The 17,690-nt window shown below is 38.2% G+C and overlaps 1 protein-coding gene across 3 annotated transcripts in view; it reads left to right on the top strand.

Moving 5' to 3' along the window:
- Positions 1-17,690, top strand: part of RSU1 (Ras suppressor protein 1) — a 201,589-nt gene that overhangs the window by 98,737 nt on the left and 85,162 nt on the right. For 2 of the 3 annotated variants that reach the window (XM_036908022.2, XM_036908020.2), the window contains one exon: positions 13,758-13,890. The exons of the other annotated variant lie outside the window; for it this stretch is intronic. In XM_036908022.2, coding sequence (XP_036763917.1) covers positions 13,758-13,890 — 133 coding nt within the window. The remainder of the gene's footprint in view (positions 1-13,757; positions 13,891-17,690) is intronic. 3 annotated transcript variants of the gene reach the window in all.

Raw genomic sequence — 17,690 nt, 5'->3', positions numbered from 1 at the left:
TGCATACTGAAAATAAGCACTAATAGTCTGCCAGTCCCACACACCTGTGAGTGCTGGCTGTGGTGCTTTGGCTTTTTGCTCTGCCCTTCCCGGGCAATCTGTTCCATGCCCAGCTCACTCTCATCTGTAGTAACTGTCCTTACTGTCAAATGGGGCAGCAGAGGGGGTGTATCAAAGTCTGTGGTGAGGCCTGGATGAGGTGTAGGTAAACAAGGTATGGTTGTTTTTAAAACCCTTTCCCGTTAGGTCATGTGAAAAATACAATTAAAGGGACCAAATCCCATCCCTACCAGGTGGACACCACGGAGAGAGCAATGAGTAAGACAAAACCCCTATCTTATATAAAGAGCGAAGCTGAAACCATTTGGTTCTAACTCCAGTTTGCTGTGCAATAGTACAGACTCTTCAGTCAGTGCTCCTCTTCAGAGGAGCTGGGAACAAGACTTGGAGAAAGCATGTTTGAATTTGTGCTGGGCACCGTGCAGAGCAATACCATGGTGGCCTCTATGTCTCTGGAAGTTACAGTGGAGTTTGAGAAACAGACGAAAGAAAAAAGCAAACCGAATAATTATATAATGTAACAAATGTTGCAAAACTGAGATGTATGTGCTGTGACAGACAAAAATCGCAGGGATGAAGTTCCAGTGGAGAAGTCCAGGCAGTATTCTCTGCAGAGGTGATATTCAGTGAGTTAGATAGAGTCTGTCAGGAGGCACAGAGGAGAGGGCCATTTAGGGGATGCAGAAACAAGAAAGGCCATGGCTATGTTTGGGTCATGGCGAGTAAGTCCCACCTTATCTGATGGAAAGTGAGTTTGGACGTCCTGTGAATGATTTTGGGTGATAAACATTTTTAAAGTACAGTCATTTAAAAATTGAAGCCATGATTTTGACCACTGTGCAGAGCCTAGTTTGTTTATCCTAGACTTCACATTTACTATTTTAAATTTGCATCATCCACTAGGGAATGAGGCTCTTATTAAGCCAGAGGAAACCATTTGTTCCTATTTGTTGAGGTCAAATTAACCACCACACAAAAATTTTTACCTTGTGAGCATCTCTCTAGGTTTCCAGATCATGGTGACTAAAGAAAATGATAAGTGTGAATAATACGTGAAATGTCACAGATAAATAATTCCGTAAGGTTGTTGGTGTGTGTTTAAAACCTCTCTTGCTGTTTGAAAATACACTGATTAGATTTCTCTTTTTCTCTCTTAGCACTTTTTATGATGATAATGATAAGGAATATTAGGATAGTCTGAAATTTGACAGTAGCCAGTTGGAATTTCAGGATTCACAATGCTGTGTAAACCAGTAGCAATCACAAGAGTTGTTTAGAAGGGCCAATGCCTGGATCCAAGCCAGGGCTTGCCTAATTTGAGCTTTATTTTTTTGTAAACAAATTGAGCCTCTGAAACAATTTCACACATTGAAAACGAGTTTGTGTTTGTTGATTGTTTTTTCCCTCGAGTAGAGTATCATAGTACTTTCCTTTTTTATTGTTTGTTAACTCTGATGTATTTCATATTTTTAACCCGAGACAGTTGGCTTTCCAAAAATACTGGAAACACATTCATAATGTAATCATCCTCACCCGAATCCTAAATTGTGGTAGATCTCTGTTTTCTGTCTTTTATTTATAGTTAATACTTTTTCATATGCTGGAGCTGTTAAATTGTCTGACTCCTGATTTGTGGAGGGGGCTTTCTTTCTTTACCTTGAGTTATATGGTTATTTTGCTTTCAGTTTTCAGGAGCAATATTGTTAAATTTTTTGAACATGTTAGTTTATGTCTTTGAACTGTGTTTGACTCTGAATTGACATTAGACAATAAGGTGCTATTGCTTAATTAGTTTGGGGTGTCTATTTGCCTCATATCACTTATACTGGGAAAAAAAGTTATATAGTGTTCTGGGAAAGTAGAAACTTAACAATTTTTTTCCTACTCCCCCCACCACCCAACTATCTGTTTTTCCTGCTATAGGATGTATTTTTTTGCTCACCCTTTAGTTCTCATGTCCTGTGGTAGGGAGTCTGTGGGTGTGTGCATACACATATGCACTTGCACTCATGGAAATGCAGAGAGTTGTGGTTTTCTTTCTGTTGCTTCTTCCTTCTGAGCTATGTCGTTAAATTTGAAGGTAAGAGAGAGTAAGTTAATCAAGACACATTAGGATTATTAGTACATAACCCAAAAAACATAACGCATTTCTTTTAGTGCGAATAATTTTGAATTCACTGGAAATTACGTTATGGTGGTTACAGCTTCTCATACAGACTTAGCATTTGTGTCACTCACAATTCTTAATTATCTTAGTACATATTTTATATGACATAATATCTGCCATCTTACCATCTACAACCTCTGCAGAGAGTGTAACACATGGCACCAAAGTAATAAAAATATAAGCTCTGGAGTGAGAACCAAAGCCGAAACAAGCCATTTTTACATATAACTTCAGTTTAGGTTCTGTGGGGTAAGTTGATCCCTTACTTAACCTTTAATAAAGTTGGCTTCAAGGGTATTTATATCTAAATAAAAAATAAAATTAATTTTGTTTCATACTTAGATGTGAGCAAGTACCTTGTAAAATATTACAATGACATTTAAACTTCAGTTTTAGTCCTGTTGGCTGAAAAATTGCCATACTTTTTTAGCAACTGTTTTCAAGGTTAGGCATTACAAAGATAAGTTGTTGCCATTTGGGAAGGTTATTAAGATTGTTATTATTAAGATTATGCAATCATATTAACACTGAATCAGTGTATATTTGTTCGACCTTTTATCTCCTCTAAAGTTACCTAAGTCGTATCCTCTTTTTACAGAATTTGGAAATTAACATTTGACAGAAGTATGGATAAGTTTTAAGGTGCATTCCCACAAACACGTTGCACCCCCGAAGTTTCCCTTAATGGGCTCTTGAGCAGGTTCCATCTAAGTAATGTTACACCAGCTGTTTGTACACATGGAATTTCAAAGTGCAGTTGCAGGTGTTGGGTGAAAGGGAGCAGTGTCAGATCTTATGGACACAATGGACAGAGCCTGTGAAGGGTGCTGTGGGGGTGACAGGAGATGGGAGTGAAGGGGGCATAATCCCATTGCCTTCTACCTACCACTTATCCCCAGTATAAGTGATATGAGGCAAATAGACACCCCAAATAATTCATGTGAGACCTCTCAAGTGCTTATAATCATCCATAAACATTGTGAACCATGAGTCATAGCTGTTTCTCTGCCATAGTACAAAAGTTTCCATTTTTTAAAATAGGATTAATATATATGATCCTAACATCTACACCCAGACCCTGGCACCCACCACATAACCTGTCCCTGATGGCTTGTCTGTGGTGCCCTACCAGGACTCAAACATACTCTGCCTTTTCCTTTAATCAAAAATTTCCCTGGATACTTTCATTTCACCTCTTCATATAGTGACTTCCCTAAACCATTCTGACTTGATGAAATTTTAGTCTTTTAAAGATAATGCTTTTTCAATGTATAATCACATGAGGTTTTACTCTTTTTAAGAACTATGTAAGTAAATGATCAATTTAAATGATAACAACAAAATCCCTTGACTCCTCTTGACTCTTGAACAGGGAAGTACATGTCTACATTAACACAGCCTATTAAAAACACTATGTCATGTTAATGAAAGTGTATCACGGGCCTAACACATTACTCCCCCAGGGTATTTTAATTTAAAGAGAAGATTCCTGGAGGCAACAAGGCTTTCAACCTTAAGATATTGGTTCTGATGTTAAAATTCTGGGCCCTGTGAGGAAGGTAAGGGATGTATTGCTATATATGCCTTCTCAGTGCTCTTTAATTCATGTCAAAAATTATTGACTATTCCAACAAGATCTCAATACATTTTTGCAGTAGGAAGGACGTGTGTGTCCTGTCCTGGAAAGACAAGGGCTTTTAAAAGGCCAAATAAATTGGCCTCTGAATCCAGCTCTGCCACCTACTACTCATGAGCCCATGCGTCTGAACCTCCCTGTTAGTTGTTGCTTTTTTTTTTGATTAAGGTATCATTGAACTACAATCTTACGAAAGTTTCACATGAGCACTGCTTCTTTTTTTGAATGACATAATACTTTGCATGCAAGATTGTTGTGACTACTTAGAATAGTATATGCAAAGTCCCGAAGCAGCATCTGGTACATAGTACGTCCTCAACAAGTGATAGCTGTTATGATGATAGTGATGGTGAGCCTGGTAACACTCATTGGTTTGTACGGTTTTTTTTTTTTTTTTTTGACATCTTTAATAGAACTGGGAGTAGTATCCAAATATCCAGGTTCTTTTTCAGTACCCTAAATAGATTTAATTATTTTCTGCTTTATTTAAAAATTTAAAACTTTTGATTTTTTCAGATATTTTTGAACTTTATTGAGAAATAATTGAAAATATAATTGCATATATTAAAGGATACAGTGTGTGATTTGATACACATATACATTGTAGAATGATTACCAACATTACTGTTACAAAAAAAGCAATAATTTTTTCTGAGTGTGGTTCCTGGATCAGAAACCCCATCATCTCCTAAGAGCTTGTTAGAAATGCAGACTCTCTGTCCTCACCCAAGTCTTACTGAATCAAAAACTTGGGAGATTTCAACAAAGCCTCCAAGAAATTTTGATGCACTCAAGTTTGAGAACCACTGCTTTCAAAAATCTGAGAAACACAGCAAAAGGTAACTTTTGTGATCCCATGATTTAGAAATAACTGCTGTTAAGATTCTGAGTAGATTTCCTTCCAGTCTTTTCTCTGTATATGTGTGTATGTACTCATGTGTATTTTCTTCTAGTCTTCTTCCTACACATATGTGTATATGCTTATGTTTCTTTGAAAAATGTAATCATACTTTATGAGTTTTATAGCCTACTGTTCAATACAATATTATATCATGACCATTACCCCATGTTATTAAGTTTTACTTGAAAACATTTTTAATCACGTGGCTACACATTATGCCATCCTATGAGTCCCTCATAATTTACTAACCAACCCCTTCCACATTAGAGTTTTTTCCAGATATTCAGGAGGAACATAAGCAATCCTGAATTGAAATTTGTATTCATAAATCATTGTGAATATCTGATTATTTCCTTAAGATAGATTTATCGTAGGATGGAATTACTGGGTCAAACAGTATGGGCATTTTTATAGCTCTTAATATATACTGCCAAGTTACCTTTCAGAAAAGATGTGCCAATTTGTTCTCTACCCAGCCAAGTAGGGAGAGTATCCAGTCCTTAAATCCTGGCCTACCCTGGGAATTCCAGTCCTTTTGAATATGTGCCAGCTTGATCAGAGGATGTTTATGGGCTGTAAATGAAAAGGACATAACTTGACATTTCTAGTCTTTGTATCCCTTACTTTTGTATTCACAGACATAAAGGGTAGATGCAATCTTGGATCTTGTCTGTCAGGTTTTAAGGTTGTTAATTTCTAAAGTTTACTCTCCTGACTGCTGCATGCCTCTCACCTCATAAAGACTCCACATATTGTATTGAAAAGGTATTACAACTCTCCTGAAGGCATGCTAAGGAACAAAACTAACTGGATCCCCTGGTTGTGATGGTGAGCCCATTTGCCTTGCTTGGGCTCTAGGGATTAACTAAGGACTAGAGGGCCTTCTAGGAAGAGAAAAGCAAATTGTTTCTGTCTGTTGTATCACAAATCAATTAAGTGACATTATTACTAACATTAAATCCTGCTAGGGAGGAAATTGTTGAAGGAGTCTGAATAGTAAATCCTAGAATAGCTGATAAGGCAGCCATCATATATATACACACATACACATACACACAGATATGTTTATCTGAAACAGCTGTGGGAAGGCTGGTTTGTGATACCTTTATTGATCTTATAAAAAGTTTAGATTCTAAAACTTACTTTTTGAACATACATTTATTTTAGTTGATGTTGCATTAATAGTGACTTCTGCAGTCTCTGGGGTAACTGAGGCTCCCATAGTGTTGACATTTCCAACTTCCCAAGCAGTCAGAAGGAAGTCCTGAACTTGGCCTCTATGAACTTGGTGGAATGAGGATCAGGGAGAGGAAGACAAGATATGCCCAAGTGTACTCTGCGAGCCAATGCCAGGGTACTGTAGACAACTGCTATTTAGAAGTCTTTCGGTCTTCTATGAAATGATACCAGTGTTCCTAAATTTTATCTTAACTCTTTAGATCACAGACCTTTTGAGAAGCTTGTGAACGAGGACCCTTTCCCCATAAGAGTGCCACCATACCAATAGAGACTTATTGTACATTCAGCTTCAGTAGGTTATGAATTCCTTGAGCGAACCTCTGTTTTGGCAAATTATTTCCAAATACATATTTTCCTTCCTGTGCAGATTTCACTTAAAATACTAGTGAATCATGAAGAATATTTTATGTTTGTATAATGCTTTCCAGTTTATAGAGCCATTGTATACACTTTTGACCCCTTCCACAATCTTTTCCATTCGTACTATTATCCTCACTTGGCAGATGAAAAAAACTGAAGCTCAGAAAAGCACAAGGATTTACCCAAAGTCTCTTGGTCACAAAGTCAGTGGATGGTACTTGGGATCAGGAGCCAGGTCTTCTGGCCAGGTCCACTGGGCTTTTGTCTGCACTTCAGAGCATCACAGAAATAATGCACAGGAAATCTGCCAAGTTAAAGTAAGCTTACCTCCTACATTCAGAAGAATAATAGGGAAATCCTACATGAATACCAGGTTTAAACCATAAATTATGTACTTACCATCCACAAAAGGGGACTTGCAAGGTAAAGCAACTGTGGTCCTGTGCATTATGGGTGCCACTGCTCTGTTGCTGAGTGTTCATATTTATAAGTAACTGAGAGCCTCTTTTATTTCATGTGACCCTGGAACACAGGTATCAAATGGCCGGAGAGCATCAGAGGGAAACTATGTAAAATGCTATTTTTCTTCATTGGTAAAAGGGCTTCTGGACCCATTCACACAAATCAGATGCTACTTTGCTTGGAGCCATTTGGCAGGGTATTTAAAAAAATTTTTTTTCTAATCTTTTAAATACAAATTGTACTCTTCCCCTGACTAGATCAGAAGAGCAACCATCTATTTATGTACCACCATAAAGCAGCAAAGCATTGTATGTGTTAAAAGAACAAAGTGTCTATTTTAAAAATGTGTTGCCAGAGAGGCTGAGCAGACAATTGCCAGAATGACAGTGTGGCCTCGAATTCCCCACAGAATAAATTTGAGGGCTGTCATGAGACATACCAGTTTACTTGATTGCATTGATGATGCACAGAAAGAGAAACTGCTTAAGACTTGGATTCTCAACCCTGTTAGGGCTTTCTAGACCATCATCTATAAAGCATAGTGTTAACTATAGTACGATGATGCTGTTTTAAAGAAGATGCACTCCGTGTCCTCATTAGTGCACTTCATGTGTTTATATTTGTTTTTGGCATTTCTTTTCAATGCACTTTATTGTTATTTAATTATGAAAACAATCCATCTAGTAATCAGATGGAATTCTTGAAAGAGAAAATTAATAGTTTACCCTTTGTTCTGCTGGTTCAAATCTGTCCCACCTTACCTTCCCCTCTTTGAGAAGACCAACATTAACAATTTGATATGTATCCTTTTTTTGCTTTTCCCTTTTTCACATAAACATTTTCTCATACACATATATGGGAGTTCTTTCTTCTGTATTTTTTTTTTCAAAACTTAAACCAAAGCAAACTTAGTATACCCTTAATGTTTTTTATTATAGTATAGACCTCTTTCTAGATCAATACCTAAATAAATCTATTTCATTCATTTTAATAATGGAATATTTCATTGTATGGCTGTAGCATGCATTATTCTGATTCTTTTCTGTTGGTGAACATTCCGGTTGTTTCCAATGTTTTATTACTGCAAACGGTTACTGTTACAATATAAGCTTCATTTTATAAGCCTTATGATCATCTTCCACTCAGTGAAGTGTGTTGCTAAAGAAGGGAAATAGTAGGAAATGTCCATCTTCAGCTATTCTCTATAATCATGCATTTCTGTAATTAGCAGCCCAGCACACAGAAATAAGAGTTGTAGAGATTTATATGTAGAACATCTCTTTATATATGGAGCAGCCCTAAGTGTAGCTTTCATTTTATTTGGAGCCGTTTGTGGTCAGCCTGTGTGTGTGGGTTCACTGCAGAGCAGAGGTGATTTTTCAGCTGTCATAATGTCCCATCTAGACCCTTTCAAGAAGGAATCAATTACCTGGGTTTGGGCAAATCTAGTATACTAATGATAGACAACCCAATCAGCCATGGTTTGCTAGTTTTACCTTGTTAAGACCACAGCCTTAGATTGCTGTGAGTGAGAGGATGGCTTTTAGAGTGCATTAATTTAAAAAGCGCTCTGTGGTATTTGGGGATTAGGAAGGGAAGAAACCCTGTTTCGATGACATGAAAAATTGGCCCACATCCCCTTGATTGTTTAATATGTGATAAATAATGTTTCTGGCCACATGTTTCAGGATTTTGAGTACTCAGGACAAATTCTTAACACTGTGATTATGAAAACAACCAATTTCCATCAGTGAAAATGAGCATGTTTATTAATGGGGTTGCAGTTGCCTATTGCATTCAATCACATTTATAACCAGCAAGGAGAATAATTGTTTTCCATGATTTACTGTTTACAAAATTACGGTTGCACGGCAATGCTTACTGTACTAGAGGCTTTGGAAAGAAGCATATGTGGTCCTTTTGCAGGTAATAAAATGGAAAATCCAATTTGCAATTGCAGAATAAGCCTCTGAGTGATATATGATCTTCATAGCAGCATTGGTCACGGGGTCACTGCTAATCACGGTGCAGGCTGGCTTCCCCTGTGGCCGGTCCTTCCCACTGAAGAGTGAGCAGAGTGAATCTATGTCTGGGAGCCAGCCAGTGTGTCTGTAGATGCACCACTTTCTAGCTTATTAGATCCTCTTTGTCACAGTGCTTAATCCTGCTGCCTGATCCTTGTTAGAACACCACCAGAGTGCTACTTGGGCTTCTAAGAAAAGAGATGGCTGAAGGCTGCTAACTAGACGCGCTGAAGCGTGCAGCAGTGGGGCAGCCACAGCCTGGCGGGCGGGCTGAGATGCTTCCTGCGTGTTATTACTTAAAAGGGAGCCTACCTCAGACAGCTGATGGATGAGCTTTGCTGAGGCAAGGGTAACTTGTTGCTAAGCCAGTATGAGATGGGTGTCATCTTTTCACACAGTAAAATGGCCTAGCTTTACTCTAATTATATAAACCCTCTTCTGAAATGACTGTGTCCCGGCTGGCGCTCAGAGGACTAAGAAAGCCAGAGACGGACGGCCAGCTGGGAGGATTACAGCTGCACACAGGCAGGTCCCGTGTCATCCACCAGTAACATTAAGTCGGGGAACAAATCAGCCTGTCCCGTTACGCTGAGGCTGGTTATGACTCTGGAGAGTCAGCACACACTTTGGCTTGTGCGGTTTCCATCTCTGTCATCAGTGATGGTCACCTGCTTTAAGGTTTGCTGTGGACACAGTTCTTTGTTAAAAAGAAAGCACGCATCAACCACAAAGCTATTGTTTTGGGTCCTTCCCCGACCTAGTAACCTGAATCATTCTTTCCTCCTCTGCTCCGTGGTTCTGGTAGCTCCATGAGGCATCTGTGAATCTGATGTAGTAGCATATTTGATACTAAAAGACACAAATAGGGGAGGGGAGGCAAACCCAGGCCCCTTCCTCCTCCAGCTGGAGTGTACAGATATTTGAAGTGATGTAAATGAAAATGCCCAGGAATAGCCTGTAGTCCTTTCTGTGTACTGCAACTTTGAGACATCATATGAGACATCTTTTCCCCATCTAGCTCATCCAGGGCTTCCTGTATGCTCCAGTTAGCAGATGTTTATTAGCAATCCCTAGTGCCTCTTCTGTCTCCACAGACAGCACGTAAATAGAGACATTGCCAGGGCTTGACAGATCTCTGGGGGGTTAGGGGCTTCAGACAAAGGGCCCAGAGAATATGGCTGACCTTTCTTGGCATTATTCCCCTAGGTCTGTCTTCCATGCGTGGCAATCAGGGAGCACAGAACTTGCATATTATTGTCTGAGGATTGCCACTAAAAGGCTGCATGCTTAGTAAGGGGCTGTTAATAAGTTAACAGGAGACTGTATACATCCCAAAGAGGCTATATGGGTTGTCAGTGGTAGAATGCAGGCCCTTCTTTCCTATAACAATGTACACCTGTACCTTAAGTTCAGGGACAATCCATTCAAACTTTCCACTCATGATACTTTTGGATTATTAAGGCAACCCTGGACTCTGGTGGAGGGCAGTTTGTGATGCAGCCTGGGGAAGAAGAGTCATCTTTCTGTCACTGTCCTGTAGAAGTCATCCCTGGCAAATTAGGAATAGCTGAGGCTTGTCTGTGGGGTCCTTCCTAGAGCCTTTCCTGGTCTGCACACTCTCACACTGACCAAGTGCCCTGAGAATTCAGCATGGTGAGAGGTGCTTTGTGCTGCAAATACAGTTACCACTAAAGTAACTTCTTTCCCCCCACCTCCCCCCCAAAAAAGGTGGTTTTCCCATGATCCCCCATCTGAATCAGTCCATCACAGAGGAAAGTGATCCAGTAGAGTTAATTTGTGGTAATACATGAATGAATGATGGAGAGTCCTGAGTGCTTGCTTGTTCAACAGAGAGAATAAAAATTTTTACCCATTAGAAATTCAGAGTGTATCTCTCATTAGAATAAGCAATATTGGAGGAAAAGAAGGAAGGATAACTAGGGCAGAGAGATTACCTTTGCTTGGGAATTGGTTTGCTTCCTTATGCAATTTATGCTTTTCACAGCTGCTTTTCTTTTTCTCTTATTCGTTTTGGAGTACATACATTTCTCCAAAGATCACAGTTAATATTTTTTCACTGTTGATTCCATGCTGATGTCAGTGGGCAGGACTTGGTGGCAGGAAGGTGATAATATGCTTATTATTATATTTAAGGAAATGTGTTCACCTCTTGTGCCTCCACCCCCAACTTATCAGTCAGTTGCTATACCCTGGTTACTGTTGTCTGATATGTAGGCCCTGCCCTCAGCATGGCCATACTTCCTGAGAACAGTGGGCCATTTATACACTGTGCATTTAAAACAGGACACTTCAGAAGTACAGGCTTGTGTTTAAATGAAAGACTTTCCAGAAATTTCTATTGTATTCATGTTTAAGAAAAGCAGAAATTAGAAAAAAAAGAATAAGAGAATTAATAAGACCAGAAAAACATGGTAGTGAAGACATACAGTATCGCAGATGTGATCCTGTGAGAAGGTAAGAATTATAACACAATTAAATGATCTTGGTTTCATTCCTGGGGAGCTAACTCCCCTCCCCAAATAAAAACAAAAAAAGGACAATTGGCAGCCTGTCACTGACAAGGTCACACTCTGGTGAGATACCACTAGGCAGAATACAGGCAACTCCTGAATTTTCATATGCCTTGACAGTTTTCTGACTCATGTTTTAGAGAATAAAGCCCATTAATTTACCAAATGATTTAATATCTGATTAATGATGTCTAACCATTAAGATGTGGAAATTGACAATATTGGAGAGAAATGTATCTGCTTATTTTTTAACTTAACACCAACAGATTCTAAGTAGCTTTGGAAAGATCATGGTGAATTACTCGTAATATTTAGTAATATCTTTTCTTCAAAAGCATTTTATGAAATTATAATCACTTATATGTTGGTCTCTTTCTTCTCCATTTTTCTGACTTACTGGTTACAAGTTCATATAACAAAAAGAAGGCAGATTCAAAATAGCAATTACTTTGTTTCATAAAGAAATAGTACATCATCTTTCTAATAGAAATGTTCATTTATTTTTTCATTTCTAGAGCTTGGCTCAGCTAGGAAATTATGAGCTTCATGGTATACTTGCCTCCCAGAATGTGTTTTCTTCATCCTGAGTGATCATTTATGACAAACTTGGCAGTAGAGTCTCAGAACAGGACAAAGAGGTTACCTTGAATGTGTCTTGGGAAGACTAATTGCTGGGTGTCTGTTCAGGTAGCCTTCAACTATAGACCAGGGGTCTGAAGATGGTCTTGCTCCATGGAAGTTTTAGGGAAAGGGCTTCAGTGAGTCTGCTGCCCAGGACTGTACTGCTTAACTTCTCTGTCGCCGTCTCTTCCAGAGGCCAGCATGTTAGAGGAAGCTCTTTCACACACCACCATTTCCATTTTTGCATTTACCAAACAGGGAAAAAGAAAAAAAGCCAGCTGATCAGCAGTACATGATATTTAGGCATTGTGTTAGGGTAGGCAGTTAGATAGACATGGGCAGGACAGGAGAAAGGAGGGTGGCAGACCACCCAGTCTCTGCCTAGAGACCGCCCTGTCTCCTATAGACTAACCTCTTTGCAGTTCAGCACAAACTGATAAGCAAAAGATATGGGTCACTGGGACTTCCCAAGTTTTGGAGCATACACACATAAGGAATAACCTGTCTGCTAATAACCCTTAGGCCATCATAATACCATCATTATGTAATTTACATTGCCGTTTTGCCCCCACTGTGGGTTTCACTTAGGTGCTCATGGAAAATATGAGAAACATAAATTTGCCAAGAGGCTGTGGGAGAGGAACCAAGGCAGATCCAAAGGATGATGTAAGAATGACAGAATGGGAGGGAGGAAACAAATAAATCCCCATAAAAAGACAATGTAAATCCTGGCTGGCAGCTACCCACCCTTGAGGTCAGCCTTATCTCCTGTCTTTGGAACATACTTTCCTTTAACTTTGCTAAATAAAAAACTGTCTGCAGCTTTAACTCTCTATCCAGTCTCTCGACTGAATCCTTCCCTTCAAGAAGACGAGAACCAAGGAATCCCACAGCCCACTGCCCTGTAACATTTGCTTGTGTTTTTAATGCTACCTTCCTTAACTCATTCTTGGTTAATCTAGATTGAATGTAATCTGCTAGCTTCACCAGACATCACAGAAAGAATTAGTTTTGCAGAAGCCTTAGGTTCAAATTCCCACTTGGAGATTTTCTAATCTCGGACATATTACTTAATTTCACCAAGTTTCCATTTCTTCACCTATAAAGTGATGTTAATTACTGACTTTAGAGATTGCTGGAGAATCAAGTGAGGAAATCCTTTTTAAAAGTGCCTAATGAAAGGATAAAAGCTTTACAAATGTGAGTTTCTATCCTCCCCATGTTAATAAGATCCATTTAGTGCTGATTCTGAGATGTGCGTATAGTACCTGAGTAATGCAGTAATAATTTTATTTGAGCAATGTTCTCATCTTCCTTCTCACATGTTCTACTTGATGCAAAGTGGTGTTGATAGGATTGGGTTTAGATCAGATTAGACAATGGTGATGCACATTGTCAAGACAGACTTTCAGGAGGTTCTGATATGATCATTTCTGTCAGTCTTGAGTGGGTGATTTTAGTCTCTCTAGCAAACACCTGGAAAAATAAAGCATATACTATATTTGCAAGAATTCCTTTCAAGTTTACTTACTTCTACCTCCTTCCTTCCTTTCTCCCTTTCTTTGTTCCTAATTTCTGGGGCCAGGGTACTATGACTAACATTGTATACCACTGATGACTTGGGGTAAGAAATTTTTTAAAAATCACATGAGCCAAAAGGTACTCAGGGTGGTTGTAGTCCCTGGGTAGAACTTCTTAGTCCTGGTCTGTATTGGATGAAATGACCTTCACCTTTTTTGTCCTTCCATCTTTTCAGGAAACTTGGATTTAACTGGTCAGAAGCAGGTTTTCAAAGCAGAGAACAACCCCTGGGTTACCCCTATTGCTGATCAGTTTCAACTTGGTGTTTCCCACGTTTTTGAATATATCCGTTCTGAAACATATAAATAGTAAGTAGACTATGATTTTCTAAAATACTATGCTGTAGTGTTATAATATTTGAATTATGCAATTTTAAAATGTCATGCGATATTGTCATAGTGGTGCTAGTTAGTTCATAGCATTTTAAAACATTTCGTTAATAACCACATTTAGTAATTGTCTCTGTTATTTATAGATTATTTTTAATTGGCATTTTCAAAAGGAATTTATACCAATTTTGTTAAGAAGATTTTCAAGGTATTAAATGATATGAATATTCATGGCCCCAAGGAAATTCACCAGGCATATTAAGATCAGAATGTAACTTTTTTCTCCTTTGAATGCAAAGAATAGCAAATGTTATGAACAAAATTGTTAAGCAGTTTTTTTATGAAATCAGGAGAGCATACTAGGAAAGCATCATTCTATTCTTTAGAAGCTTTTACCCTAGTGAGATGGTAATCTAAGAGAAAGAGAAAAGGCAGAAAAAGAGGAGGAGGAATCAGCTACCTTAAGTCACAGCATCAAAATCCTTCAAATCCTTGTCTCAGGTCAAGGGCGACTGTGGGAGCCAGCCATAAAACCTAACTCTTTCCACACTTTTTGTCCTCAGTATGCTCGAGTGGGAGGGAAGTCTTCTATCCCCACCTGCTCTGTGGTTGTTCTGTCTTCTGTCATTATTTTCTCTTCATCCCAAACTCCCACCCCAAATTGAAATCATCCTTTATCTCAAGAGTTCAAATGATCGCTAGGGCTGATAACTACCAACCTCTAGTTTTCAGCAAATATAAAAATAAAAAACAATCCATACTGAAGTTTAATCTGTGTTTGTACCTACTGCCAACTTTTGAGAATTTAATATCTCAGCTTTTAGAGACTAGATGGAAGATCATTGAAGGTCATGTTTAGTTAGGAGTCTGCTTTTCTTGGCATCAGGAAAATTCCCCTGCTCAGCACAGACCCCATGAACTAGGTGCTGAGCAGCAGGCCTGTACTGCCTGACATAGCAGAATTCCTGCCTATAAACTGCCAGTGGGTCTCTATTGCCCTCTTTCCCAAATACCATGTGCCTGGTCACACATCAAGGGCTTGGTGTGGTCCTATTCCCATCTGACATGATCGCATAGGAGATGAGCTTAAAAACAATGGCATTAAAAACTAGACTAAAATTGCCAAAATGATATCTTCACATAGGAAAACAGCTTTGAAACATGGTTTAGATTTCTTTTAAGATAATACTGTGACATTTACCTTATATCTTAAGACTTACCTTAAGAGTAAAATGAGAGAAGTTTAGAATGTGTGTTGTTTCATGAGTCACATAGTTATGTGTAATTATTATAGATATATAGTTTCTTTAAATATGAATGTAGCTCTGCCTTGGAAATTAGTTTAATTGATTATGAAAATGTGTAGAATATAATTGCAAATTAGCAGATTATTCATTTTGTTCCTTTAAAATTGTTAATCACTTCTATCATTGGTTTTAGTTAGAGGTCTGATTTTTTTTTAGTAAATGGGAGGCTACATAGAGCTTGGCTTGTAAGTTATCTTTTTAGAAAATCATTGTGTATATTTTAACCTACAGAAAAATACACAAACAAGCTCCTGCTAATCCAGAATTAGAGGAAATATTCTTTATTATTCTCGTTAACCATTTTTTATTTTATCATACATTAATTTATAATTTACAGAGAATTAGAATATGTGGCATATGAAAGTGCTTCTAATTTTAATTTCATTTTAAAAGATTAAATTGTGGGGTTATGGATTTTTGTGTTAACTCAGAATCACTATAAGGCAATTAATCACCATTATATGCTGTTACAAACTTTATGTTCTTGAACATGGTTAGGATTTTGGATGAATGAGAGGGATGTTGTTTTTATTGAGTTCATTGGTAGACTTTTTGAAATGGGATATGTGGCACATTTTAATCAGTAACCTATTTGATGCATATATTCTTATTTCTTTTATGAGCATCCTGTCTTTGAAAATCAGAGTAATCTAAGCAATTTGTCTCCCAACTTACTTTTTCTGTGCTGGATTTCCTCTGGAGAATTACATTACTTAAATATAGTTAAATCAACATTATAAAGCTTAAGTAAGCATAGGAGAGCTGTTGTCCCCTTTGTAGGTACCCTGCTCACTGTTTTTAGAGAAATCAATGGGAGCCTTGCTGGAAGATCACACTTACCAGGAATTCCACAGGGCAGGGACTCTCCGTGGCGTCCTTCAGACTTGTCCCCCTCTGTCCTCCTTGGGAAAGAGAAGAATGCTCACCACTTCCTATATTTCAGCTTTCTGTCCATCTTCCACTCCTTTATCAAATATATTAGCCAAACTCATGGACTATAAGCTAAGTAAGACACAGTGTCAAACTCTGTCTTTTCTAAAATGTTCTTATGCAGAAATGCCATCATTGTGTTTTACTGACTTTTGAATGTAAGGTCCTCATTTACAGAAATAGGCGTATCTTAGTATATCCTTATGTAACTAGAACCCAACTTAATTCTCTAATTTTTTAAGCAGCAACTTCATAATTAGAGGATTTTCAGTATCCTTCCTATTTGAAAAAAAAAATTATTCTCATTAGCAAGTACATGGCTACTTTTTTAAAGCTGATTTACAAGTTATTTTCAAGAAGGGAACTTATTCATTATACTCCTGTTTTTGTAAAAAGGCAAATTTCACATCAGTACCTTCCTCTTAGATCCTCTTTTCTAAATCCTGTAGTTTCTAATCTTCACTTCCTTGTCTCTTTTATATAAGTCATACACACCTCTTTCCATAAAAATGCATTTTAAAAAAAATGTGTTGATCTTAAGACTATCAGGAGAACATAATCTCAGTTTTGCTTTGGCACTTACAATGCCAATGAGTCTCCTTCCTTTTTTTTTTTTTTTCATTTTTCTAACCTATTGACCCATTAGCTGAAAGAGAGCAGCAAAGGATGTAGCAGCATGTTTCCTTTTCATTCAGATCTGTGGTCAACTTTCACAGCGACCTTGGTGTTCTAAGTACATCTTCGGAGGCCACCTTAGTCTAGGGCTCTGACAGGGGAAGATGGATTATCTCTAATGAACTCCAAGAGGAGATATGGGCATGTGAAACAAAACAGTGAAGTCAGTGTTCAGGAAGAATTAAAATACTTTGAGATGATTCACTTTGATGAAGGTAGGAACTGGTGCAGTGAAGCAGGAGGAGTCGTGGATAGGTGTGGCTGGGAGGATGAGAAGGTATCATTCTGCAAGAGTCTGCTCTTTTGAGCACATTCTGGGCATTGATCATGTCCTCCCCCTCATTTCTCCGGGAGATTGCTCTTTGTTCTTGTATCATACTTTCAGCAAAGGGGACACACTGGGTGGTGCTTTGCCTTGCCCATTCATTGTAAGTTATTCCCTCTGTTAAAGTAAAATAAAATTTGCTCAGATTGTTGAAGATAAAATGCTGCAAGCACATTAGTGTTTCTGAACTATTGTTAGGTTAAACGGTCACCTCTTAACTTTCTGTTTGGTGCTTGTTTTCTCCTTGTTTGGCCTCTTTTATTTCTGTGAAGCAGAATTGTAATAGAAGAGTCACCACTTAAGTTTCCAAAAGGTAGGTTTTTTTTTTTTTTTACCCCAGACAAAGTCAGATTGGAGTCAGGATCCTTGACAAGATTCTTTGTGAAAGGGAGTAACTCACACTTTTCACATTTCCGTCAAGGAAGGTAGATAGGAACCGCAAGCCATTTTAAAAGCTGACAAGGTAACTCTTAACAAAAGAAGAGGTTTGACAAATGTTAGGCTGAAAATGTGTTGGTTGAAAGAGACATTTGGAAAACAGG

Source organism: Manis pentadactyla, chromosome 3 (genome assembly GCF_030020395.1).
Source record: "Manis pentadactyla isolate mManPen7 chromosome 3, mManPen7.hap1, whole genome shotgun sequence".
NCBI classification, from domain to species: Eukaryota; Metazoa; Chordata; class Mammalia; order Pholidota; family Manidae; genus Manis; species Manis pentadactyla.
The sequence above is the reverse complement of the archived record's forward strand: the minus strand, read 5'-3'. Positions and strand labels throughout refer to the sequence as shown.